This window comes from Chiroxiphia lanceolata, chromosome 22 (assembly GCF_009829145.1).
Source record: "Chiroxiphia lanceolata isolate bChiLan1 chromosome 22, bChiLan1.pri, whole genome shotgun sequence".
Taxonomy (NCBI): domain Eukaryota; kingdom Metazoa; phylum Chordata; class Aves; order Passeriformes; family Pipridae; genus Chiroxiphia; species Chiroxiphia lanceolata.
The window spans coordinates 6,709,386-6,735,864 of NC_045658.1; the positions used below are offsets into that span (position 1 = coordinate 6,709,386).

The window sequence follows — 26,479 nt, forward strand, 5'->3', positions numbered from 1 at the left end:
AGGGCAGAGGGGGTACAACAGCGGAGGAGGGGGGCTGTGAGGGGAGGTTGGAGTTCTGTGCACTTGGCACTGACACAAACTACAGCTGGGAGGAGCCTTCTGCAGGTGGGAGGTGGGATAAACTCAGATGAAAAAATGAAGAAACTTCCGTGTGCTGTGATGATCACTTGGAACAAACCCTCCCAGGCACATGTTAATTATCCTTTACCAGGTGATGTGCCAGAACCCCAGTGGCCTGTCTTCAGAGCCAAATGATTCTGCAGAGTCAGGACACTGGCCCTGTGACCTCCTGCCCCTGAGCCCCAGGGCTCTGAGCCCCTTCCTGTGCCTGGCACACACACCCTGCTGTCCCTCGCCCCAGTTCCCTCCTGAGGGGCAGTGACCCCTTCCCAGTCCGGGGCTGGGCAGTTTCTCAGTCCCTCTGCTGAGACTTGAGTGAACAAACGTGAAGAAGGCAATTCCCAAGGCCAAATCTGGTGTATGAACATGGTAACAAAGCACAACAACTTGTATTTTAGAGGTGGGCTCTGTGCCAATCTGACTTTACAGGATCAAACCTTTTGCCAGTGGGGTGCTGAGATCTGGGAAGCAAAGGAATAGTGTGATTTAGCACTTTGGAAGCACTAGAAACACGGAATATCCTGAGCTGGAAGGGACCCACAAGGACCATCATGTCCAACCTGTGGCCCTGCACAGGACACCCCAGGAATCCCACCATGACTTCACACAAGCAGTTACTGCCTTGCTTTCCAGGGATTTCTGTGCTAGAAAGAAAAGCATTTGCTGAAAGAGTATTTAAAATTCACTTGAAAGTTTAAAATATCCACATTATGGTAGGATGTTTACCAAGGAAAGCCACCCAACCCTCTCCGTGGGGAAATCCTTGCTGAATTGGCCACTGTGATTTTTTTTCTTTTAAATTTTATTAAAAATTAATGCATGTTACATTTTCAAGTGTAAATACTGAAAAATAGCCTATGGCAAAATGAAAAGGCACAGGATTAAAACCAGCTTAATTGTTTCCATGGATACATGTTTTGCTATTTGGCAAAAAGTATTTTATACACTTTCTACAAGAATAAGCATAATTTTAAATATATCTTTGAAGGGTGGGACCCTGTAATTTTACCATGAAGACAGAATTTGTACTCCTAAAATGTGATAATTCTAGTGATATGTCACTTGAAGGTTGTTCTTTGGAGCAGAGGAACTCAAGTGCAGGAGGAGAGTGCAACAGGCATCTCGACACGGGGCTCACTGCGTGACATGTCATGACAAATAGCGATCTCTGACAGCAAAGCAAAGTGCAGGGGTACACACAGCACAGTTTACAGCAGCTCTAACCTGATTTGGGGAAGAATGCACCAGAAAGTGGATCAGAACACTGGGAACAGATCAGTGAAACACCTCAGACAGGTTTGCTGAGCCTCAGAAGGCGGAGCTGGCATATTAAAATTATTGTTCCTTTCTGAAAAATAGACTTGTGGCTGTTTGTTGGTTTTGTTTTCCCTTAAGCATTAGTCCTTGTAGCCCTGATGCAGTGTCTTGATAACAGTCGGGATGTCGTTGGAAACAGTCGCTCTGGCCGGGAACACCCCGTGGGCTCCGGCCCAGCCCCGGCTCCCTGCGATCCCCGGGTGCTGCCCAGGGGGACTGGGACAGCTCAGTGCTCTGGGTCCAGGGTTCCCACTCCAGCAGCTGCCCCGTCAGCCCTGGCTGGGGCTGAGCAGGAGAACACCAGGCACGTCCCTGCCACGAGCCGTGTGTGGTGGCCCCGGAGCGGGTGACCCTCCCTGTGCCTGGGTTACCACACCCGGCATTTCCCTGCGGGGTGCATGGCTGTGCCCTTCTTACAGTGGAACACCTCGGAGAAGGCTTCAAAGTTCTGCAAGGATCCCATCACCCTAAACAAAGGGAAGACACTTGTCACCATGGAGGCCCAGTGCATGTGCTCTCCAGCCATGGCAGAAATCCTGAAAGCTAGTCTGGATTTATCTGCTGTGTTATAAAACTCTCCTTCTGGGCTGTCTTGGTGCAAGGGGGTGAATGAAGTGAGTTAGGAGTCAGTAAAACCCACCTGTACTTCAGAGGGCTGTGCACATCTGTCTTTATGGACTGGCTGGCATATTCTGGTCTGTAGGAGCCACACCAAACCTGGACAGGGAGCATTAATAATCAGTGGGTCAGGGTTTCAGGGAGTTCATTTTGGGAACATTCTCACTGGTTTTCAAAGTTTTCCTAAGAGCCATCCCAGTTTGTTATGATATCACTGGAGTATGTTTTATAGAGAGGTAGAATAGATACAAATATTTACTAATTAGGTTTTGTTTTTCAAGGTCTCGGATCAAGATCTCATGCTTTGGGATCAATCTATCAGCAGGTGGTTTCACCAGGTGTTTCCTTTCTCACATGAACTGAAATCTGAGAGCCTGGGGCACCACCCTGACTGTTCTTACCTGGGCAAAATTGAGGAAGAAAAGCTGTTTGTGGGACAGGTTCAGTCCAGGAAGCTTTGGCTCCTTCCCTTCCCGCTCCAGCCACTTCAAATAGGCCTGGAAATGATCATAAATCCAACTCAGAGGAGCAGCAGGAGGGGGATATTGAGTGTTTTATTGGGGTGGCTTTAGCCACAATATAAATGAACCCAACACGTTTCCCTTCTGTACTTCTGTGGGTTTTCTCTCTCTAATACAAATAGTAAAGAGAATTTTATGACAAAGCTGTCAGCATAAGCTCTGTTGACTTCATTGACTCTTTCCACAGGAATTTGTATCTGGAAATAAAGTGTTAAGTCTCCTTCACAGCTCTAGAGTGATGACTTTTCTCTCTTCAGGTAACTGCTCATAAAATAGCAGATATCAACCTTGCTCAATGTTAAATCCATTACCTCTTATTGTTACACAGTAATTGGCCAATTTGCCTTTTTTAGCTATATTGACATGATGGAGACAAGTTAATGTGTCCTCACGCTGGTTAATTCCCAGTGTTCTGTTTCTGCAGCCTCTCTGTTGCTGAGATAGTCCCAAAGCACATGAAACAAAAGGGAGAGCTGAGGGTATAAATAGATCCAGCACCACAGAACATCCCAGGATTCTGTAAGCAGGCAGTTTGTGTCATCCCACTCTGCTCCTGCATACCTGTAATGGCTTTTGAAACAATTCTAACAAAGTCATTGATTGGAATGTTGTCCCTCAGGGTCAGAAATGTCAGTTAAGATTTCTGAAAATCCAGGGCGGGCTATGAGCACCCTTAACTGGTGCCATACTCAAAACACCAGAGATAAAAAAGTTGCACCAGGACATCTGTAGGGGCTATTTGTAGGGGAGAACTTTCCCTGCTCACCCTGGAGCTCCACCTTTGGGCTGCTCCTGGGTCCAGGAATGGCAGGTCCTACTCTGATTGGATCCATGGGGACAGAAGCTTCTAGACATATAACTGAAGCTTTAGCTTTTTGCACGTGGTAATAGCATGTTAAGTGTCATTTTCTTTTTAGGACAGAATGGGTTACCCCACTGCTGGGTCCCAGGTAAGGTTAACTCACAGTGTGTTTGAGTTACCTTGTAGGCCTGTCGGACTCCTCCGTTATCTGCAATGTTTTCTCCCAGTGTGCTGATGCCACTGACCTGTGAAAAACAATCATTTATTTACTCCATAGCCAGTAAAATCAGCAACTCTGAGAACCACAGGCTGAAGCACAGTCGTACAACACAGACAAACAATGGCTTTGTACTGGGGCAAGACAGGAGAGAATAAAAATTTAAAAAATCACAGGGAAAAAGCTGTAGATTAGAGACCATCTGTATGAATGTACCACGAACAGGAGCTGGGCTGGTGCTGGGCAGAACCTCCCTGCACACAGCCTGGGCTTGCTGGGCTGCTGTTGTGCCTTGTTCCCAGAACAGCCAGCTGTAGTGTTTGGGGGGTGTGCTCTGCAGGGATTCCCTGTTCCCAGCCATGAGGAGAGGGGGTGGTTGTTACTCACGTTCTGCCCCCCCGCCAGCTCCCAGGTGTAGTTCCCGTACTGGTGCACCATGCACAGGGACTGCTCCTTGAAGTGCAGCGCTGAGAAGTTGCTCCACCAGTCCAGCATGTTCCCATCTTTATCAAAATTCCTTCCTGCAGGGAAATCCAAGTTAAAAAGCAAATTTCTCAGTGAGAATATGTTGGAGCCACTGTTCCTCCAGGGCAGCACCTGGGATGTCAGAGCTGGGCCCTCCCTCCTCCCTCCTTTGGTTTGGATGCTCAGGAATGTTTGTGGCACAGCTGATCCCCTTTGTCATGAGGGAATGGACAAGATCAGCTATGATCTCTGTTTTTCCATGATTTCCCATTCAGTCAGCAGCCCTGACTTCAGCTATACCACTAAGGCCTGGTTTTATTTCCAGCTGGATTATGCATCATGGAACAAAACTTCCCCCACCTTTGAGGTAACTGAGGTGCTTGTTCTGTGTGTCCACGTGACATAACTGAGGTTCAGGGAGAACTAAAAGCTGGAATTGCAGTTCTGGAGTTTGTTTTCTCAACTCTCTGTCTAGAGCAAGGGTTTTGTCTGCTCTAGAACTCGATTTCTGAGGCTGTGTTGTGTGCTTATGTGTCATCTGCACAAGATTAATTACCATAAAAAACCCAACTTGAAGAAAACCCATGTGTAAAAAAAAACACTGACTTATGGAATCAGAAGCAAGTTTCTGCCCCAAACATTTTTACATGGCATTCAAGAAAGATAATAAAGTCAATTTATTTCAAGCATTCGTGTTGAAAAACAAAATCTCCTGGGATTTCAAGACACTACTGAAAACTCTTCTGTCCCAAGAACATTATTCCCTGATTTCCTTGTGCTCTGGGAGCCTGTGCATCTGCTTGCTTTGTGTTTCTGATCTGATGATGCTGTAAGAGTAACAGTTTTTCCTGAGAATTGCCATTGCCTGAATTTATCTTTGACATCTGCTCGTTTCCTTTGTGCCCTGCTTTGCCCGTGGAACATTCCCTGCAGAGCCATCCCTGGGGTGTTCCCGCTGTGCCTGAACTGCTCCCGGGCAGGGCTGTGACTGTGTGTGCAGGGACCTGCAGTCCCAGCAGTCTGTCTCTGTAATTCCCGACAGGGGAAGGGGTTTGAGCTGGAATAATCCCCTTTCCCAGGAGTTTGAGCTGAAATAAACCCCTTTCCCAGGTCTCTCCTCACCGTTGTCGTCGAAGCCGTGGGTGATCTCGTGCCCGATGACCATCCCGATGCCCCCGAAGTTCAGGGCCTGTGGTTGGTGTTTGCTGAAGAAGGGGGGCTGGAGGATCCCAGCAGGAAAAACTGCAAAGAGGGAGAGAGAGGGGGAGATGCCATGAGGTGGCTTTATTTTTGCATCCTTGGCAGACAGCTTGTTTGCTTGGTGTAAGGGTCAGGAAGGAACACAAAATATAAAGTGATTAGAAACAAGCTCATGCCTCCTGTGAAATTGTTTCTCTCTTGATAAATGGAAAATGACAAGTTAATAAAGGTTTAATTTGGCACATCTGCAGCTACAGTATCTCCCTGTTTGAGGCCCAAGCATCATTTGCATTAAGTTTAGCCTAATTTGGTGCATAATGTTTGCTGCAGTGAGTCAAGAACAGAATGTTTAGGAGCTGTCTTTTGGAGACAGGCACAGTTTGTGTGCAAGAGCCATTTTATAGGGGAACTAATGGATGTGTTATTGCTTTATTTGGGTTAAGGAAACGTTAGAAATCATCTGCTGGTACCAACAAGAGCTGGGGTGTAAAACATGCCCAGGAGGGATTCCTACAGACACCAAGGGCACTCGATGCCAGTTGAGCCCACAGCTCTGCAAAAACCCACCCAGCTGCTGTGTCAGCTGAGGGCTTTGCCCAGCTTTGCCTCTGGATGCAGAGCTGCACTGCTGTGGGGCTAAAAATGCTGAATTAGTTCCATGCAGCAGTTTAAAGCCATTTGAACCTACCTATCTGGTTCCTGTTGGGGGAATAGAATGCATTGACCACTGCAGCTCCGATTATCCATCTAAAAACAAACGTTGCACACAGTGAGTAGTGATTTTTATTTTTTTTTTAGTCATTCTTTTAATTTAATTATTGTTAAAAAAGTGTGTATAGAAAAGGATGGTAAGGAAATAATCCTTATTTGGATTATATATGTGTATATAAAATATATATTATAAGGAATATATATATATGGATATATAATCCCTACAAGTATTATATATATATATATATATATATACACACATATATATACGGACATATAATCCTTGTAAGGCTTATATATATAGTATAAGGAGTATATATAAGGATATATAAAGAAATATAATTTGCTGATAAGGAAAATCCCTCTAAGGAAATTGTATAAAGAAAGGATTAATGTAGGGAAGAAGGGTGCATTGAGCACAGCTGGAAAGAAATCCTGATACCAGGAAATACCTGCTGGCCTGTTTATGGGCACCTCTCATCCAAAATAATTCCCAGGTAAAGTGAGAGATGCTTTTCCCCTGGAATGCTGAGCAGCCACACTGGTGTGGAAGGTGGTGACTGGTACCAGCTCTTCCTGACACTGTCTGGGATGGAGAATTTCCATGACACTGTTTCCCTGCTCCCCTCCTTGCTGGGCTGTCAAAAAGGTCTGGCACTGCTCTCCTGTGCAGTATTTCAGTGCCATTTCTGAATGTGAAACATCTTGAGGAAGGACTGGATGGATTGCTGCTGCCAGAGTCAGTGAAGAACCTGCTTAATTCCCTGACTGCCTCAGCCCCAAGCGCTCTCAGCTGCCCACAGCACGACCTACACACCCTCCCCATTAATCCAGAACTTGGACTGAGGCTGTAAAATGCTGGCTGGGAACTCACATGTCTTGGTCAACTCTTTCTCGAAGTTTTTTCAAGCTCTTCTGGGCTCCAGCTCGCAGGTTTTCCAGGATGTTTTCAAAGTAATTGTGTTCACTGAAGTTTAACTAAAGAAACAGAGCTCCAGGTGCATTAGTAAGCTGTGCAGAAAGAGGGACTCCTCATACCACTGGATGTATCCTCTGCAAGATGTTTTTTGATTGCATGGTATCAACCAAAAGTTGGCTCCCTGCATGCATTTATTTATTAATATGTTCTTTTTACTGTCCTTGGAAAGGACAGTTGTACAGGTATAAGAATTCCAAGTGGCAAGAAAACAAGTGGAGGCTTTTATCTTGAGATACTTGGTGAGGTGTACACAGGATACTTACATTGGCATATTCCTGATCCAATTTGTCATTCTGATCTTCCAAAATGTAATCTGGATAGCCAATTTGTTCTTTGATTGCCATTGCCTAGAAGAAAAGAATTTAGTGTTTCCCTTTAACTGTGGTTTTTGTCAGTGTGTGGTGGATTTTCTATGAAGTTTCAATACTTTATTGAATAGAATAGTTTAGTTGGTTTTTTTTTTCCCTTGCTATTGGAATGGTGCTGATGGTCCTAAGGTCAATTAAATGTTTTCCCTGGGGGATTGCATTGTATCCAATTGCCATTCTAGTTGATGTGGGCTAACAAAGGATTAAAAGGAAAGGACAATGTGATAAGATAATGGAATAATGAACATTGAAGTATTTTCCTCCATTTTGTAGAGGAACTGGAAATAGAGATACTACAAAATTCCAGATATTTCATATTCATAAGGGAATCCTGAAGTTCCCTGTTATCTCTGACCTTCTCCCTGGCTTTCTCCTTGGATGCCTCATCCATCCACTGTAACTCATCCAAGGTCTCCACGAACACTTCGCGGATCTTCTCTATCAAATCTCGCACCTAAAAGAGAACCAGTGAGACACGAATCACTCACATGATTTACATCTCCCCAGGCAGAGCTAAGGAGGGGTGAAAAGCTTCCTGCTGAAGCCTGTTGTCCCCAGATTCTCTGCTCTAAACCACAGTGCTCAGCATTCCAAAGAGCATCATAACCGAGCTCTCCTTCCTTCCCACTCTTGGCGTGGGGGGGGATCTTGCACAGGCAAAACATTTTGGGGGCTCAGACGGGAGGGAAGGGGCTCTGTGGGCACGGTGGAGGTACAGTAGTACGAAGGGTATAAACTACATACCATCCTCTTGCTCTCACCAGCAAAAGTCTCCCGGACATACATCGCTCCCACCGCGCTCTCCATGTTGTTGTTGACGTAACTCACGCACTCCCTCCACCGTGCCTCCTCCAGCGTCGTCCCGTAGAGAGCCTGCAGCACCAAGCACAGCTTTGGCCCTGCCTGTGCACCTCCAGATCCTCCCCTAACCAGCAGCTTAGCCTAAGGCAAAGGTTTCCATTGCCACCCCGGGGTTTGTTTGGGGATTACGTGACTTAACCGCGGCATCGCGGGATGGTTTGGGTTGGAAGGGACCTCAGAGCTCATTTAATTCCACCCCCCTGCCATGGTCGTGTTGACAAGGACTTGCTCTGGAGCTGCTGGGCTCTCCTCCAGCCCAGCTGTCCAGGCAGGGAGGAAATACCTTCCTGTAGCTGGCCCGGGCGTCCTTGAAGCGCCGGCTCAGGCTGCTGACGCGGTCGATCACCAGGCGCCAGATGAGGTAGTTCTGGATGGTGCTGTGTGGGAAAGCAGAGCTGAGCTTAATCCCCTGCAAAAACCAACACCAGTGCAGCCAGCCAGAGGGGGAGCTCAATTTTGGATGGAGATAAGGAAGCAAATGACTGCTGCCAGTCCTGGGTTTCATGGCATCTGCAGGGGACTGTTCTCATTTCACTGGGGTTGCCCAGCCCGAGGACTGGACTGTCCTGTGTGCTCAGGGATTCATTTCCTATTGGTTTTCCTTCTGGAATGTAACGAGACCTAAGCCTGTGATGTACTTTTTGCTTCCCATTTGACCTCTTCTAAGCAAGCAGCAGGTGAGACACTTGGTGCTGAAGTGCTCTGAGGCTCCAAGACCTTCAAAGACATTTCCCATATTTTACAGGGGTGTCATTTTCCTTGGAGAAGCTCTGGCAGAACTAGAAAGGGGGCCCAATGATTGACATATCCACAATATTTCTGTGAGTTTTGATGGCATATTCTCCAGTTTTTTACCTTGCTGAGTACTTGGAGATGATTGCCTTCAGCTCTTGCAGGTAGGGCATGCCATAGACAACCACCTCCTCCTCTGGGTCAACCTGGACACTTACTGAAGACATGACACCTTGGATGAAGAAGGTCCAGTTAAATTCCTAGGCAGACAGAGAGACATGCCAATGGTGGGTGTTTAAGTGCCTCAGTAACTGGGCTTTCTACAGTTTTATGGCCTTGAATGTAACTGTAGTGTTGTTCAGTAGAAAGAAGCTTTTTAAGAGACTGAAGACAAGATTAAGAATGGGATTGATTTTATACCTCTTTGTTGAGTCACTGACAAATTCATGAAACCATTTCCATTGGAATTAAGAGACTGAAAGTATGAGACTGCTCATTGGGCACTTACATTCAATGCAAACTTTTCCTGTAGCTCTGTTAAGGTCATTTTGTTGTACAACAAGGTCACATCGTGCCTCTCCTCTGCTGGGGTCGTTGCCTGAAGACATTCACAAGGTTATTACTGGACTCAACTGGCAGAAATATCAGTGGCTGAAATCACATGCATGTGCACAAATACACACTCCAATAACACCCAAATAAACCATTTTTCTGGGGAGAAAGGAAGCTCATTTGATGGTGTCCAGTGCTGCTCTCTAAATTTCAGTGCAGGAACTCTGGTCCCTGCTATTCAATAATATTTTAGTGACATGCTGAGCCAAGTGGTTCCCTCTGTCCTCTAGAATGGCAGAGGAAGCTCTGGGAGATTTTCAGGGGGCTGAAGGATTTTTAAGGATTTTTTTAAGGATGCAAGGGAATGAGCCCTGGTGTTCTCACAGTGTGTGTTTAGCAGAAGATGAGTTATCCTGCTTTAGAAGAGTTCCAAACATAAACACAGCTAGGACTGGAGCAGCACAGCAGTGTACTCAGCAGACAGTTATAGACACAGAGACACTGATTTCTGGGCTGTTCATGGCACAAAAAAAGTCTTCTTCCCCTGTTTTTTGGGCCATAGGTTTTGTGTTGGGTTGAAAGCTGCTGCACAAACAGCAAGAGATCTGCCCCCCTCATCCCTCACCCCCCTGGCATCCTGAGCTCTGGAGCTCTGTACTCACATTTGCAATCTCTGTTTCAAGCTCCATCACCTTTGTCATCTCCTCTTGGACAAAGGAGTCGTCTCTAGACACGTTCTGGTCCTCCCGGATCATTTTGGCCACGGTGATCATGAACTGCAGATAAGCCTCTCTCACCTGCACAGGACACAGGGGGTGTGGACAGTATTGAGGGTTGTTTTTTCCCTATAGTAGATACCACTGCCACACCTTGGAGCTCAGTTGAGCCTGGAATACCCTGCAGGGCAGTTCCCAGCCTCAAAACACACTTCCTGCTTCCCTGTGCAGGGCAGCCCTGGCACTCTGAGTTAGAATTGCTGAGAAGGCTCCGTGAGTTGAGTTACTCTGTGGGAACAGTGATCCCCACCAGCCAAAATCCCAGAGTAAATGTGGAAGGTTTGAGTTCTCTGAAAGCAATACCATAAATCTTCTCAACTCTGGTTTCACTGTCTGAGACAAAAGCTCTGTCTCAGACAGTTCCAGTGATACCTTTGCTTTATTTCTGGAGGGAGGTTCTGGCTGATTCATGCCCCAGAAAGGGCTTTGAAAAGATATTTGGCTGCTGAAGGAGTACTGACCCCTGATGCAGGAAAACTTAATGTTACCTGTTCTTCTTGCACACTTTTCTTCCTCCAGAGACCTTGGAAACCAGTTAAACACAGTAACTGTTGTGAAGTTGTGTCTGGGCACTTACAGGATGATGATTTGTGGATTTAGGCTGAGCCCTTAATCAGGCCAGACTCCCCCAGGGCTCAGGAGGAGCTTTGCCAAAGGATGCTGGACTAAGCACAGGGGGAGTTTGGGTCATCAGAGTTGGGTCATTGTCTGGGGGCAGCGAGCTGGTAAATAGCAAATAAAAAGGGGTTGTGTCTCCTCCTTAGTCATTAGGATTAAAGACACAGCCTTGCCCACGCTGGTTTATGGCTTCAAATTAAAGCTGTATCGAGTAGAGATGGTTTTCTTTTGCTAATCTGGGATGGTCTCTGCCCTGTACCTGATTTTCTATCTCCTACAAGTCAATCTATGTCTGACCTTCCTGCACCAGTGCATCAACACCCCTCTTTCCTGCTGTGACTGCTCTGTCCAGGTGACACTGGCAGGACAGACTCCTGGTTCAGCAGCTCCCAGCACAGCTCCCAGGAGGTTGTTCTGGATCAGGAGTTGGCAGCTTGTAAAGGTGCCCAGAAGGTGCAGAAACAATCTCTTACAACCTCACAGGGCTGTATTTAAGCTGTATTATGTGTGAGAATATAGTCAAATACACCGAAGCAAGAAGCAAACTCTTCCCACTGATGTTTTCATCTGCCCTTACAACCACGAGACAAAAGAGTCTCAAATGCTGATTGTTGTCCCTCTGTTTTCCCTTCCATTCTTGTTAGGAAAATTGGTTTGATGTTGGGCTGCAAATACTCTTTGTTAGCATGACATAATTGAGGGAAATACAATGTACTAAAGCAGAATTTTCATCTTGGAAACAGATAAATTATCTGGCTCTGTTTGCAACATCTTTCTGTGTATTTACAGAAACAGTGTTTTTGCACAATCAGTGCTTTTGCCCCGAGCATTGGCAGAGAAAAACAGCCAGAAAATCATCTCTCACAGTTTTCCTGTAACTCTGGGGAAAGGGGAGAGTAGGTGGCAGCAGATTCTTACTAGCTGAGTATCAGTGGATTTACAGGAAGATAGAAGGGAATCCAAGACAACCTGCACTGAAAATGTGAACCCTGTCCTTCAGAATTAGAGACTGTTTAATGATTTTATTTTCCCATAATATTCTTTATGGTTGGCCAGTTCTGGGGAGGCTTGATATTTATACAGTTGTTCAGTCCTTTTGTAAATGTGACAAAATTTTGTCATAATTAGGAAAAAACGTAGAAATGAATGTCACAGTCTAACTCTGACTGTTACATGCCCTGAAGATTCATATATTTGAATTTTCCAAAGCACAGGGATAAGTAATAAAGTTGTTTTAGTGGTGCATGGTAAACAAATTACAAGGAACACTCACCCTTTGATAGTTGCCCCCATTGAAGTAGTAATCCCTGGATGGCATTCCCAAGCTTGGCTGGTCAATCTGAAGGAAAACACATTTCTCTGGTTAGTGATGAACAGGAACTGGGGTTGTCCAAAGGAATCCTTGAGAGGCAACATGAGATGCTGTTCCATCCTTCCAGTGCTGGAATGACACTGCAGCCAAACAGCCAGAGAACTGCAGCTCTCCAGGGACTGGGGGGAGATGGAAGGTACAACTTTGGTCTCTGGATTTTCAGGTAAGGACAGGATGGATCTTAGTGTGAGTTACTGAGCAAAATCTTTCACTCCCCATTGAGATCCAAGAATAGATTTGGGCAACTTTTCTAAGTTGCTTGACTTGAGGGCTGGACTTGCTGCATGAACAAACTCTGAAATAATATTGACATATTTTAGACTCATGGTTTCCTGCTACATGTTAAACCTCACCATAATTTTGTAAGTCACAAGAATTTACAGCCCTTAAATGCTGTAAATCAGCAAAGTTCCATTGATTTTTATTTCTTTTACTGAAAAAAAAAAAAAAGCTGCCATAGAACCTTTCCCAATATTTCTTTGAGACAGGTCTGTCACTTGGGGTACAGAGCTGTTCCCTGCACTTGGCCAGTGCTGTGCTGTGGGAAGCTCATCTGTCTGCAGTGTGAACAACTCTCCACTGTGATTCTGGGATGTAAATAATGCCCTGTAATTTTTGGCTCACGTAGATGATGTGCCTGCTGGAGTCCCGGTCGTCGTTCCACACGAACATGTCGATGAGGACACGTTTGTTAAACCTGGAGTTCATTATGGACAGTTTTTCTTCCATGCTCCAGCTTGGCTCTGGGGGATAAAAGGGAGAACAAACACCATTTATCCACCTGTGTCAGGACTGATTGAAGTTGTGCAGTTTGCTGTGCTAAAATTGTTTAGATCTAATTCTCTATATATTTATATGTGTGTGTTAAATACGTGTGACCCCCTGACTCTTGTTGATGAAGAAAAAGTGAAAATGGGGGATTTAATTCAGTGACAGTGGCCTCCCTAGTGCAGGAAATGATTCTGACTGCTCATCATTGAACCCTTTCAGGCTCAGCATTACCTTTGGTCTTATTCCAGTCTGCAGAAGCCACTGGCCAGTCTCCAACCATCCTTAAGGCCTCCAGCAGAGGCAAAGAATCTCGCTGCTCTATAAGGCCTGAGAGAGGAAAGACAAATGCTGTGTTGTTTTCACAGAAAAACAGGTAATGGGCCTGACAGTTTAAATCTGAAACTGAATTTGTCACAGTCCAAAAGAAGAGACACCATGAAACCACCTGTCCCCTGCATCAACCTTCAGAAAAGCAATGAAAACACTTCTGAGGCTCCAGTGCTGACTGCTACTGGACTGGTTTGGGAAGGATGGACTGGGACAGGTTTGTGCATTCTGAAGGGAAGGTTTTGCTTCCTCCCCAGGGGCAGGTACCCAGCCTCCATCCTTTCCCCATCCCAAATGTGCACATTAGGCCTTAGTGATGCACCCAGGCACCTTCACCCATCTGGAGATGAGCTTTCCAGGCAGGTCCACAGAGGTTAGACAGGTATTGGCTGGACTGAACAGAACATTGGTGCTTCTGTACACTCAGTATGGAACCTGGGAATCAATGGAACAAGAAGAGACTCACTCTCATTCATGCATGACTTGTAAAGGATTTTGGCTTTCTGAAATGCCTCTCTGTCCCCTTGATCTGAAGTCTCCAGCACACCTGGGGAAGGAACCATTGCCATGAGATCTGTGCCCTGGAGAGCTTTGATCATTTCACAGAAATCCCTGAGAATTCAGGGCTATGATAAGCACTTGTTTCTGTAGCCTGCAATTACTGTGAGACTGGAGAGCCCTTTAGAGGAGCTATTAATGGCAAAAGTGTCAGGAGGAAGGATGTGCAGGCTCGTCCTGCTCCTTTTGAAGTTAGTACCAAATCACCTCTGGCTAATTTTTAGTGGGAACAGGATGTTCCTACAAAATGGGGGCAGTAAGGGATGTTAGAGATTAAAGGACTAGAGAGAAAAAACCACACTCCACACTTCTCTCTGCAGGGTTATTTCTCTGTGTGATGTGCAGCCAATAACCCCTGACACCAGACACGAGTGTGTGAGGATGGAGTCGCCTCGTTCCCACCTTTCAGGATGATCTCCAGCTCGTCCCTCAGGATGTCGAAGATGCTGTACCTGGAGCTGGTCTCTGGGATGACATGCCTGCTCAGCCAGCCCCCACAGGCGTACTGGTAGAAATCCTGGCACGGGTCAGCTGCGGGGTCCATGTTCTGGATTATTCTGGCAGCTGGGGACCAGAATTGGAGAGCTGAATCCCACAGGCTGCCCAGTGACCTCTGGCACTGCCAAAGCCTGTCAAGGAGCTGCTTGGCAAGAGTCATTCCCATGTATTAGGACTTGAAGGATCCTATTTTCTGCTTAAAAATGCCTGGGAGCCTCTGAGAGGCAGAATAGCTCTCCCAGAGCACAGTGCCCTGCAGGCATGGGGTGCTGCCCAGGGCTCCCCTGTCTCCAGCTCAGGTACTGCCTAAAAAAACAGTGTTCCAGGGGGGAATTGGGAACACCCCTGCTGAAGCCTCACCTCTCCTGAGCTGTAGATGCCAAAAATAAGAAGGTGAATACCCCATGTATAGAATGCACTCACAGAGAAAATTCATTCTAAAGGGATTCTTCCCATCCCAAGGCACAGACTGTTGGCCAGTCCATGTCCCTGGGGCTCAGGCCAGAGGGCTCTTGGCCACACTGGCAATTTTCCTGTACTGCTTCCTTATGGATGATGCCCCTTGGCCAAGGGGAAATCTTGTTCCTTTTCAACTTCTTCAGCCTTAAAGCCTGAATTACCTTTTATTCAGGTTCAGCACCAGCACATAAAACGCCCCCTGTGCAATAATCCCTCCCAGGGACCCCCTCACCTGCCGTGACACAGCCAGGGGTGGTGCATATGTTGCCTGAGTTGGTGCCATAGTGAGTTCCTGCAGGGAGAGGAGTGAGAAAGGACATGGAATTAGTTGTTTAGGAAGGAAATTGCCACCGAGGCCACTCTGCCAGAGCCCAGCCTGTGGCAGCTCTGTTGGTTTGAGAGTGAGTGAACATCAGTGCCAAGGACATTGAATGACAACTGCAAGGAAATCTTTTATCTGGAGATTTATGAGGAAAATTTATTGGCAGCAGCATTGTAACAGCATAGACAGTGAGTTTTAACTCTCCTGGAAGGAGAATGAGACCATTTTTTTCTACCTGCTGCCTCCACAGACTTTCTGATGCAAACTCAAACTACCAGATCCCTTTCTAGGCAATCTGTTGAGATGCTTTGAGCATCTGAGCTCTCATGATCTTCAAAGTCACCGTGATCAAGAGATTTAAACAGGGGGTAAAAAGCCCAGAGCTGCATTACTGCCTTCCCACTGCTCTGAGCCACCAAGATCAAATTAGGAAAAAGAAATTATTTTTATTTCTTGAAGTGTCTGTGTATGCTGGGGAGTGGAGGAGTGACAGACTCGTATCTGGGGTATCTGAGCCCCCCAGACTGAGGAGTGGCCTTGGTCCTGGGAGAAGAAAATGAATTCTGATGGCTTAATTTCCCATTTGTGAAACTGGATCAGCTTGATATCCACTTATGTTAAACAGAGAACTACTTGGTTCCACACTGGAAAACAAAAGTTGATACTTTTCAACAGGATTAGACATTTTTTAAACTTCCTTTTTTGATCCTTGCACTGGGATGTTTGCAGTAAAGAGTTACTAGAGAATTTCTGTCAATGAAAGCAAGTGCTTTACATGAGAGCAAACAAGATTACAGTAATTCAGAGAGAAATGAAACAGTGGGGGAGAAAAAAGGGCTTTGAAGTTCATCAGTGGGAGCCACACAAAAAGCCCCCAGCTGAGCACATCTGCATGAGAATAACTGTGTGTCTGGTGTTGGGGTCTGGCAACCTCAACATGGGATGAGCAAAATATGGGTAAAAATGTGAAGCTTCACATACATGGTTTAGCTTTTTTTGGTTTTGGGGTTTTTTTTTGGTGTTTCTGTCAGGGGTTTTGGGGTTTTTTTGTGCTGGATGAAGCTAAGAGCAGTTTTTGGAGTTTCCTAAATTCTCTATTAATTAAACAATTAGCAAAATCTAACCTAAAAGCCCAGGGTATTTTCAAGGAAAAAAAAATAAGAGTTTTGAGAAAAGAAACGAGTAGTTCAAAGGCAGAGGGAAATTCTCTGTAAAGGAGCAAAGGTGAGACAGAAATACCTGTTCTACAAGATCTCTGTGCTTCTCATTGTTTCTCAGGGACCAGGCAGGACTCAAGTGAAGCCTTTTTTCTTTTATATTTATTTTTTTTTTTTTAGTCAAAGCTCCTCTCTTTGATGTAACCTGACAATGTCTAACTCCAGTTTCTGGAACCCAGCTGCTTTCAACAAGGTTCAGACTCCCCCCTTCCCAAAGCCCTGGGGACTGGGAAGCTGTAACTGAGCTGGATAACCAGGGGAGCCAGAGCTGGGTTGGACACTCAGGGCTCTGAAACTCTGCCATGAAACCAGATCATGAGGAACAGCTGGTGAGGGGCTTGGAAAGTGTCTCCTTTGTCCTTCTCTCAGTTATGTCCTTTATTCCTCAGCCCCTTTCCTGGCACAGACCCCACCTGACCTGTGAGAGGTGACCAGCACTGCCCTGTCTGGCTTTGCAGGGGGTTTGTCAGGTCTTTGCTCACTCCACTGAGCCTCTGTCACCTGCACCTTCAAACAGCTGCAGTCAAACAAAAAAGTGCACCTTCTGCAGCCTCAGCCAGCCAGCTCTGCACTTCATTTTGTCAGAGCCCTTTGCTAAAACAAGAGCCCAACTTTTCAGTACAAATACAGACAATTCTCTGTATTTTTCTCCCCGGTCAGACGGTGCTGACAGGTTGAGTTACAGTGACATGGAGGCTCCTGCTCTGACATCCCTTTCAGTCTGACACAGCATCATCAGAGAATTGATCAGGGAAAAGAAGCTTTAATGGAGCCAAATAAAATGACCTTGGCTGTGGGACTACTGAAAATGGAAGAAAATGAGGGAAATGAAGCAGCTCCAGATGCTCCTTGGGAGGTGAGCGGCTCACCTGAGAGATGGCAGAGCTGGGACGAGCTTCAGACCCCTCTGGGCTCACTGTGGAGAATTTTACTGTCTTAATTTGCCTTTACAAGAAGCCACTGAGCACTGTCACGTTCCCTGGCCAGCAGCAGGAGGTGGGGATGACTCCTGAGAGCTGTGGAGCCCTGCAGGCCCCTTCAGCAGCTCAGCTTTGGAAGGGCAGTTATTTTTTTTTTAAGTACAAGTTGCTTTTCACAGCCTGACTGAAGCTCCCTGTCAGACAACAAAAGCAAAGCAAATCGCTGCGTGGGGCTCTGGAGCTCACAGCTTGTGTTTAGTGTTTCCCCACAGCACGTTTGGAGGAGCACAGATGGCTGGGGATGGCACACACGGGAACAATTAGAGCCACAGTTGTCACCATGTGGGAGCTTTACCTCCCAGCACCTTCCCTGTTCCCCAGAACTCCTCTGCAGAAGTGCTGTTGGCACTGCAACCTGCTCTTTTTGCTGTCAAACCAGCGGATTTTTCGCAGCAAACAACACAATTGCCAAATTCAGGTTTTCTTTGTCGGAGAGGGTGGTCTGTACTGGCTGTCAGGATCTTCAAATGGAGCCCAGAACACAGGTGTTTGGTTTTATTCCACCTTCCTTAGGATTTCTGACCTACAGGCAGGGCTGAGCCAGGATTTGTGTCAGACTCAGTGAAGAGTGTTTGCAGCCCTGCATGTCCTGTCACCCCACAGTGACACACCCATGGAGCTCCCTCTGACTTTGACTGAGAAGGGTCTTGCCACCCAAATATCACCACGACTTGTGTGTTAGCTTGTGTTAGCTGCCACTTCTTTAAATTCCTCATCTGCTCTGAGTAGCTGCTTTTAATTAATGAACATTCATCTGGGCATCAGTGCAGGAGAGGAGCAGAGCTCAGCCACAGCCCCCTCTCACAGTGCCAGTGACCAGTTCAGATATTGCTCCTGGTCAGCAGGTTTGTGTAAATCTGTTATTCAAGTGTGCAAAAACCACATTCACAGCATAGAAAATGCAGGAGAAAAATGTGGTTTTTTGGAAACCCCCGGGGCGAGGTGTTGCTTAGACCAAGGGTTGGATTCTTCTCTGTTTATAACCTAAGAGGACAGAGCAGAGCACGACCTTGAGCTTCCCAACAGCCAACAGGGACAACCTGAGGGGATGCAGGCACACAGAAATAAATATCTGTGAGTCTGGCTTCTGGGAAGGGAACTTGGAAGCCAGAAAGTGAATAAAATGTCAGTGAAACAAGACATTATGGGACCAGCAGTTGGGTGAGGATGGAAGGGGTTGGTAACTAGGTTGCCTGAAGAAGTTGCTGACTGATTTGATGTGTCAGCTACAATAAGTGCTGAAATATTCTTCAGACTGTAGCCTTTCCAACAAGTGCTGAGATCTGGAGTTTGGTAAATATTTGTGGAAGGGAGTTGGGAGGGAGCTGTGGAAAGGCTCAGAGCTGAACGTGTGGGTGTGATGGAAAGACTGAGAGTGTGGAGTGTTCAGGTCCAAACCCAGTGACTTCAGTCCTGTCTGCTTCCCTTGCTGTGATCACCCAAATATTACTCTGTTCTTCCTATATTTTCCTTTAGCTTGTTCAGATAAGTTTTTTTGGGCATGAAAACTTCCTTGGATGTCGAGCATCCCCAGGCTGCCTCTAGGACTGTAGAACTGCACTGCTGTGAGAGCTCCAGTGTTTGTGTTGGCTGGGAATAGAGATAAAAATCCCAGTCAGCTTTAACAGAACTACAGGAATTACTGCTGTACCCAGGGGCCTGTTTCATGCACCACAATGCTCCTCTGTGAGCTCTGTGCAAGCAGAACAGAAATAGTCTTCCTGAACCACAAAGCCCATATATGCCTTTCTGTATAAAAAAAAGAGACAATGTAAGGCAGGACAGGTAATCCATCTATCTTTCTAATTTAATTCTCTAATTTAATTTCTACTTACTAGCTAAACAGAATTATTTGTTAGAGGCTGGGTAGTGCCAGCGTGGTCAGGGATGTACAGAGATGAAGTGGCAGATCTGAATCTGCTCTTAGTGGACAATCCAGTGTCCTGTTCTCACCTCAAAATCGACATTTGAGTGAAATTAGAAACAGAACAACCCCAGGATAACACTCTGGGTTCTATCACATGAAAGCTGCTCGGCTACACTGGTTTTCTCCTGTTGCTGTGTGGGATTTATGTTGCACAGCTTTGAGCCACAACTGCTTTTCCCCTGGTGAGTCTGAGGCTTCAGGCTTTTGGCTGAGCTTTGGGAATGGGCCCCGGGGGTGACAGCAAAACAGGGCCAAGGGGAGCACTGGGACAAAACTTTTCAAGACAAAAAGACAAATGTTTCTCCTGTAGGAACAGCCTGAAGAGCTCTTTGTGCCCCGGCTTTAGACCCAAACAGGGCACACAGACACCCACTAAAAGGTGACGTTTCTCCTGCTCGGTTCCTACCTGGAACTTCCTAAAGCTGGTGGCTGCTCCAGGGTGAGCCCACCCCGGGGTGTCCCCTGGTGCAGGAGATGAGCTCTGTGTGCTCAGGGGGAGCAGAGGCACAGAGGGACTCTGGGTCAAACCCCCTCCATCCAGCTGGGAGGAACCAGCCCAGGACAGGCAGCACATCAGCTCTGCAGTGCCTGGCTCTCCTGCTGCCCAGGAATGTCTGAATCTGGGAAACACCTCCAGGGAGAGTTTAACTGGTGATACAAGAATGCAAAATATTTACATTTTAGTCTTGTTTTCTCCCAGAGAAGCTTTCCAGCAAACAAACATAGTTAGCACTGGCTCCCCCCCGTGTGTTTGGGTGAGACCAATGTGTGGCCAAATATTAACACCTGAATTATTCAGGCAGTGAAACCCTGCAGAGCTCAATATTTGATACAGAAACTCCTCCTCTAGTACCTTTCCTGGGGGAATTTCTTTCCTCCCATCTCCTGAGCTGGTAGAACAAACTTTCTGATGAACTTCACGAATACCAAACACTCAGATTTCACCTGACATTCAGTGGCTGGTAGCAAAAGGAGTGAACAATAAAAAGGCTTTTCCCAGGAGTTATTGCCCAGAATTGTGCAGTGTTTCCCTTACAAGTGCTGAAAATGCAGTTCCCTGCAGCGGAGGATGCAGAGACAGGGGAAGGACACAGCAGAGCCTTGCTCCAGGTTTGCTATTCCTGCTTTGGTTCTGTTCTCCAGCGTTTTAGCTGAGATGTGAATCCCAGAGGCTTTAATGGGAATGACAAACACAGACATTTGATGCTTCACAGGATTTTAAAGCAGGTGTGCTGGTGGGAAAAAACTTCAGCTTTAGTTCGTGTGCTCTGCAGCTGAAATATTCAGGCAGAACACCTCAAAATAAGGTGCCTCAATGTCAGCAAGACGTTTGCACTAAAGTCACTGAATCAAATCACACTCAGAGATCCAACTGCCTGCTGGAATATTTAAAAAGTCTCTTCTTTCCTCAGCAGAAAGTGGCACTGTTTTTTAAAGCTTTCACATTGTAATAAGCAATTTCCCCTTTAGAGAGGTTGTTTTAAAAAGTGTTTTAAAGCAGCTGCTCCTTTAAAAACCCTGACAATGATGACTCTTGGCTTGTGCTTCTATAAAATAAGGAACTATCAATCCTTACACACAGACACACACCCTCCCCCTGAAACAGCGCAGCATCTTTCTCAAAACAATGCTGAATTCAACAAAATGCATGGAATTCATTGAAAACACAGAATCTTACATCACATAATTTAAAAATTAAGTAAAATCCAGCACAATCTCTATGCACAAGCTGGGAACAAGGCAGAGACAGCCACATCCCTCACAGAGGTGACTTTACTGTCCCCCTTGGAATTTTATTTTTATTTATCTCTGAAATAAAAAAAAAAAGAAGAAAAAGACTTGTATGCTGTTTGCAGAGGGAAGAGGAGAATCATTCCCAGGTTCTTACCTCTGCTGCTGGCGTAGAGGATCACCAGGGCGACGGCGGCACAAGTCATGAGGAGCAGCAGGACAGCCAGACCCAGTGCCACAAAGCTCCAGGGCTTCTTCCCAGATTTCGTCGATTTTTCTACAATATCCATTTGGCTTTCTGATTTCCCCATTATTGTAACTCTAAAGCGGGGAGGGTGAAAAAAAAAAAAGAATTAACGGCGCGGCTAAATCAGCGCAAGGGTAAAAGCAGGAGAAAGCAGGGAGGAAAAGGAAGCAGAATAAAAGCAAAGGGAGAGAGGAAAGTTCCAAATTATTACATGTATTTGTCCATTTGATTGTCCACAGATTTGCCAACCTCATTCTCCATCTCCCGGGCCGTGTGTGCCCTCGGCGGGGCTGCGCTGGACTGGCTGCTCCGGGCTCCCAGTGCTGCAGCGCCAGAACTTCAGGAGCCTCTTTGGGAAGTGTGGAAGAGTCTCATGACCAGGTTGGGCAGCTCCTTTCTCCCGAACGGGGAAGGAGGGGGAAAACTGCCGCCTTCCACTCCCCACTTTGGAAGTCTCTCGCTGTTTTGAGGAATCCCTTCCGTGGCTCCTTCTGTGGCTCCGTTACCAGCCGGGGAATCCACCCCCGGATCCTTCCCGGTGCCTCCGAGCGGGGTCTCCGGCGCGGGCGGAGGGTCTGGAGGGTGGGAAGCTCCCGGGACACGCGTGGGCTCCCGGGTGTGCAGGAGGCTGTGCCCGGCAGCCCCTCGGAGCCCCCCGAGCCATGCTCGGAGTGGGAGCTCAGCCCTGCGCCCGTCCCGGCTCCAGGGAAATGGAAAAGATCCCAAGCCCGGGCAGCCGCGGGAGGAGGGGTTGGAGCGGAGCGGGGCCGGAGCTGCTGCGGCTTCTCCCGAGAGTCCCCCCGGCTTCCCGCAAATCCCTGCCAGCCCTGAAGGGCCACAGGGGAGGGGGCAACCCAGCGAAACCCTCCGGCTGCGCGGCTTTGGGCTGTGTGGGAACGGCTTGGGTTTGGGAACAGGATTTCTGGGCTGTTGTGGGCAGCGCACCCTGGTCCCTTGTGCTGCCGCCGGGGAATCCGTCTGCTTACAACCGGGAAAGATAAAAGGGCAGGGAAGGCATGTGATTCCCCTGGGTTTGGTTTTGTTCTTCCCCAGAACTGGCTCTGGAGCGAGGGAGAAGCGGGTCGGTGTTTGGGGGTTTTGTCACCGAGCTGCCCGAGTTCACAGTGGATAAATGGTCAGGTTGTGCCTCTCCCGACCTGCGCTCCCAGCCCCGCGTGTGCTCGGGAGGAGGTGCCGAGGGCAGAGCAGGGATTCCTTTGTGGCAGCCCTGATTTGGGAATGTACACACAGTGTTCCAAGGGTAGGAAACAATGAACACCAGTTTCTTCTGCCAGGAGTCCAAGTCTCCTCTCCCAGTCAGGATTCTGCCTCAAAATCCCTGTGAGAATTTGCCTTTTTTTTTTTTTTTTTCCGGAGTCATGTTATCTCAGGCTTCTGTCGAGTGTGAAGGCAGCTATTCTCATCCCACCAGCTGAGGAGGAGGATGAGAACACAGGGATCTGAAAGGCACGTGCAGATCCTGGGTGTCCATATGGGAGAAAAAGCTGCAGAAGGCAGGGTCGCTCCTGGGGACAAAACTACGCATTTAACGAAGATTTAAATCATCCCTCATTTCTGTTTGCAGAAAGCTCTACAGCTAAAAAATACTTGTTTCCTGTGTATGTGGGTCTTCCTCACTGCTGAGCAGTTTTACTGGTGGCTCTGAGGAGGGTCCTCCTGGTTGAGGTTCATAGCACTGCAACAGGCAGCTGTCTCAGGATTTAATGGAGTTATTTTTTGAGATTTAAGGTAGTTATTCTTGTACCATGGCTATAAAGTACTGCAGGGTATTATTTTGCCCATTTTGGAGTTGCAGAGTCGAGATGCCAAGAATCCAAGAGCCTTATTCCTGCTGCTGGGCTGTAAGGAAGTAAAAAAAAACCACAAAACCCAAACAAAACAACCCAAAAAACCCCACAACCCTTCTGTGTGAGGAGAAGCAGCAGTAACTGTAAAGGACATATTTGCAGAATCATTAATTTTGATTGTCTTGAGCAACTTTGTGTGGTCACTGGAACAGGGCAATCCATCATCCTGACAGTGCAGCAAGGTCCCTGTTCTGCTCCCTGCTTCCAAGGGGACAGACCTGTTTTGGTTTCTGACACTCTCAGCATCACCTTGTAGCCCCTGTGGCAAAGGAGACTTGATGCTGCAAAGTGGAATGGGGTTGTTTTGTTATTTACTTTTTCCTAAATCTCACATTCAGCTGAATTATTCCCCATTGAATCACTACCTGCAGGAATTTCCATGTGCTGGTCTCTCACCTGCTACTCGACTCCACAGTCCATCAGCCCCTCATTTTACCAAGCAGCTTAAAAAACATCATCTCTCTTGCAGTACAGAGAAGGTGAACACTGATCTGGGGAATTTTTCTTGCAGAAATTGAGGAACAGTGGGGGTTTTCCGTTCTTGGAAAACATCCTCTTTCCCCAAAGCAGTGTGGACTCAAAACATCTGAAGCAATGAGGCGTTTGCTGTTTGGGTTGGGCTGCTTTGAAAGGATTTTTCCCTTTTTGCTTACTTTGTAACTTTGTGAAGGAGGTTCTCCTGTTACTGGAATTTGGATGTGTAAAGAGCTCTCAGTTACAGTTTGGAAAAAGCCTCGAATCAGAGATTTTTACACTTGGATCCTGGACGGATGGGGCTGGAGCAGCCAGGCTGGATGGCTGCCTGCTTTTAGGATGTGTTCACTGCGAACTTCAGGACTCCACATAGGAATATTCACTGAAAAGGTGCTTCCTCAGACATAAGCCTTCCCCAGCCACACAGAACTCCCGTGGTTCCTGCAGAGAGACAGGGAGCTGCTCTGCAGTTTTATGCAATGCTTTTCTCCTTGGGAAAAATTCTCAAGTCTGGGAGGAATTTCAGGTCAAAGTGTTCCAGCCCTGGACAGCAAATAGTTGAGCTGGTGCCTCACTTGCCTGGGAGGCTGTATTTGAATATTTTTCTTTTCATATTTCCCCTGGAGAATCTGGAATAACCGTGGCTATACCTGGGACACTGCACTGGGAGGAGATAGGAGTCAAGGATAAGATAATACTACCTTGCTCAGGAATTTGGCTGTTGTGCCTTAGTTCCCACAATGTCAAGCTGACCTGCAGCTCTTCCTTTAGAAGGAATTGATTCTGGAGATAAAAATTGTGAAAAGCTGTTCATTTTTCTTCCTCTGTGTCTTTGCTTTACCATCAGAGGTTGGGCCTCAAAAGCTCTGTGCTTATGAGGATATATTACCCAATATTCTTATAATATATATATCTGATATTTGTCCATGAGGATATATTACCTCATTCAGTTCCCTGCCATCCAGAGGTTTTGCACAGTCTTTAGTCTTAGTATTGATGTAATTGAATGTTCTGGGCCATCTGAACAGCTGATCCCGTGGCTGCTGCTCCCTGAATGCTCCCAGAAATCCAGGGATGCCCAGCAGGGCAGTGATTTCCCAGCCAGAGCTCTGGGCTTCTCCTGCAGGTATTGAACAGCTCCATCAAAGGTACCAACAGCTCAGTGTCCTAAAGCAGCCAAAGGACGTGGTAGCATCTTCAGTGTGATGTGTCTTAAGTGTTGTTACCATGGAAACAAGGTTTCCATCTCTCTGTGTTACACTCCTTGCAGACTGATCCACACGGAGATGTGAGGGGAAATCACACACCTTTGGATGTCAGGGGTTGTAGTTTGCTCTGAATCCTTTGCCTGTGCAAAAAAAGTCCCCTATAAATAGGTTTTAGGCAGTCCTGTGTCAGGGGAAGTGCAAAACCAACTCTGCAATCACTTCCATGTGAACTGCAGGTTCCAGATGACCAGCGAGTGTGAGAGGCAGAGGGATTGAGAGTAGCTCTGAAACTCCTCAGAGACTGCTCAAAACCTCTTTTATTGTTTACCTCTTTGGTTTTAGTACAATAAAGAACCACGAGTGTGGAAAGAGAGCTCTAATCTGTCGTGATCTGTGTTTCGATGTTCAGGTTACACAAAGGTGTATTTCTTCTGCTTGTATGAATTAATCTAAATAGGAAAACTCACCTGAACCAGGATTTATAACACATGGTCAGATTCACTCTCAGCATCCCTGGTTTTGTTCAGGAACCAGAGCAGTGTCACTATTCCATAGTCAGATTTAAATGAGTCTGGAATATGCATTTACCTTAAAGATGGGAGAGAATCTGAAGCTCTGGGGTGACATTAAAACAAAAAGCCCAAGCAAACAGCCTGGCCCCAGTAAATCAGCACCACGCCTGGCTCCAGGACAATGGCTGGATGTTCCCTGTGATTTATTGGAGCAGGGCTGCCGAGCACAGAGGATAACTCATTGTGCTCAGACATAATGGGTCTGTCTTCGGGAGCCGGTGTAACCCTGTCATCTGTCAAGCAGCATAAAAGAAATAAAACCCAGCACTGAAATATCTTCTTGGAGCTGGTTGGCTCCCAGCTGTGCATGGTGGAAATAAGTCCTGGTAGAGGCACAGCTGAAACAGGTTAGAATTGGGAAAACCTGGAAGTTTAGGTGATGTTTCAAAACTCTTCTCTCACCCTCCTTTTAAAGATGAGCATCTTTGGAACATCATCAGAGCAAAAAAAACCAGCAGACATTAGTGCTGTTGGGTGTGCAAGGTAAGCAAGGATTTCTGCCCTGAATTTCTCAATTCATGCACTTTGCAGAGACAAGCAGGAAAAAGGGGAAGGTGTCTTACCTTGGTCTGGTGGAGGATGTTCCTCAGCCGCAGAGCTCAGGTGGCTCGGGTAGTTTCTGGGGTGGAATTGAGGTGTTTGTGCTTTCTGGCAGCCAGAAATAAATGCTTATTCATGTTCTCAGCATTGATGCCTCTACCAGTGATGGAATTGCAAAGTGCTGTGCCTAAATCTCCCTCTCTTTCCGTTGAACACTCACTCACTCACAGGTGCCTTCCAATGCCCAATGAATTAAATGCTGAGGCTTCTCAGGGAGATTAACCCTTTCCATATTGGAAATCACTTCATTTTACATCCAGACTGGAAAACAGGTTGTGTAGCAGGCACAAGCCCTGCTGCCTCTAAGTGGACAAGGTGACTTCCTGGCTTATTAGCATTTATTGCTTATTAGCATTAGCAAAGTCTCTTCTATTACAGCAATTAATCTTTAGGAAAGTCCTCATTTTCCACCATGTGCTTTACTTTTTCCCCCAAGAAGTTTTTCAGGTACCTATGGCAGGAAGACTTCTGGAATGCAGTGTCTCCTTTCC

The 26,479-nt window shown here is 46.7% G+C and overlaps 1 protein-coding gene across 3 annotated transcripts; it reads right to left on the bottom strand.

The window, feature by feature from the left end:
• Positions 1-901: 901 nt before the first annotated feature.
• MMEL1 (membrane metalloendopeptidase like 1) lies at positions 902-26,197 on the bottom strand. 3 transcript variants are annotated; one of them, XM_032709221.1, is made up of 23 exons: positions 25,952-26,197; positions 21,177-21,340; positions 15,075-15,134; positions 14,288-14,449; positions 13,794-13,874; positions 13,232-13,327; positions 12,854-12,972; positions 12,131-12,196; positions 10,126-10,260; positions 9,420-9,509; positions 9,035-9,171; positions 8,463-8,556; positions 8,063-8,191; positions 7,674-7,772; positions 7,214-7,297; positions 6,846-6,949; positions 5,949-6,007; positions 5,183-5,302; positions 3,983-4,116; positions 3,558-3,623; positions 2,457-2,552; positions 2,078-2,154; positions 902-1,904 (listed from the first exon to the last, which is right to left on the bottom strand). In XM_032709221.1, exons 2-23 carry the CDS (start codon positions 21,328-21,330, stop codon positions 1,805-1,807), a joined length of 2,262 nt encoding a protein of 753 aa, XP_032565112.1. In that variant the 5' UTR covers positions 21,331-21,340; positions 25,952-26,197; the 3' UTR covers positions 902-1,804. The 3 variants fall into 3 exon arrangements, with proteins under 3 accessions (XP_032565112.1, XP_032565111.1, XP_032565110.1); XM_032709220.1 differs by lacking the exon at positions 25,952-26,197 and adding an exon at positions 21,516-21,939; XM_032709219.1 differs by lacking the exon at positions 25,952-26,197 and adding an exon at positions 21,478-21,938.
• Positions 26,198-26,479: the final 282 nt, after the last annotated feature.

Excerpts from the sequence above, each read along its gene's own strand:
- MMEL1 (XM_032709219.1), bottom strand. The coding sequence starts at position 21,527 with ATGGAGAATGAGGTTGGCAAATCTGTGGACAATCAAATGGACAAATAC. Across the intron at positions 10,261-12,130 it reads ATGGGGGCAACTATCAAAGG|GTGAGAGAGGCTTATCTGCA; the intron begins GTGAGTGTTCCT and ends TGTCCTGTGCAG. Across the intron at positions 9,510-10,125 it reads TTGAAACAGAGATTGCAAAT|GCAACGACCCCAGCAGAGGA; the intron begins GTGAGTACAGAG and ends GAATGTCTTCAG.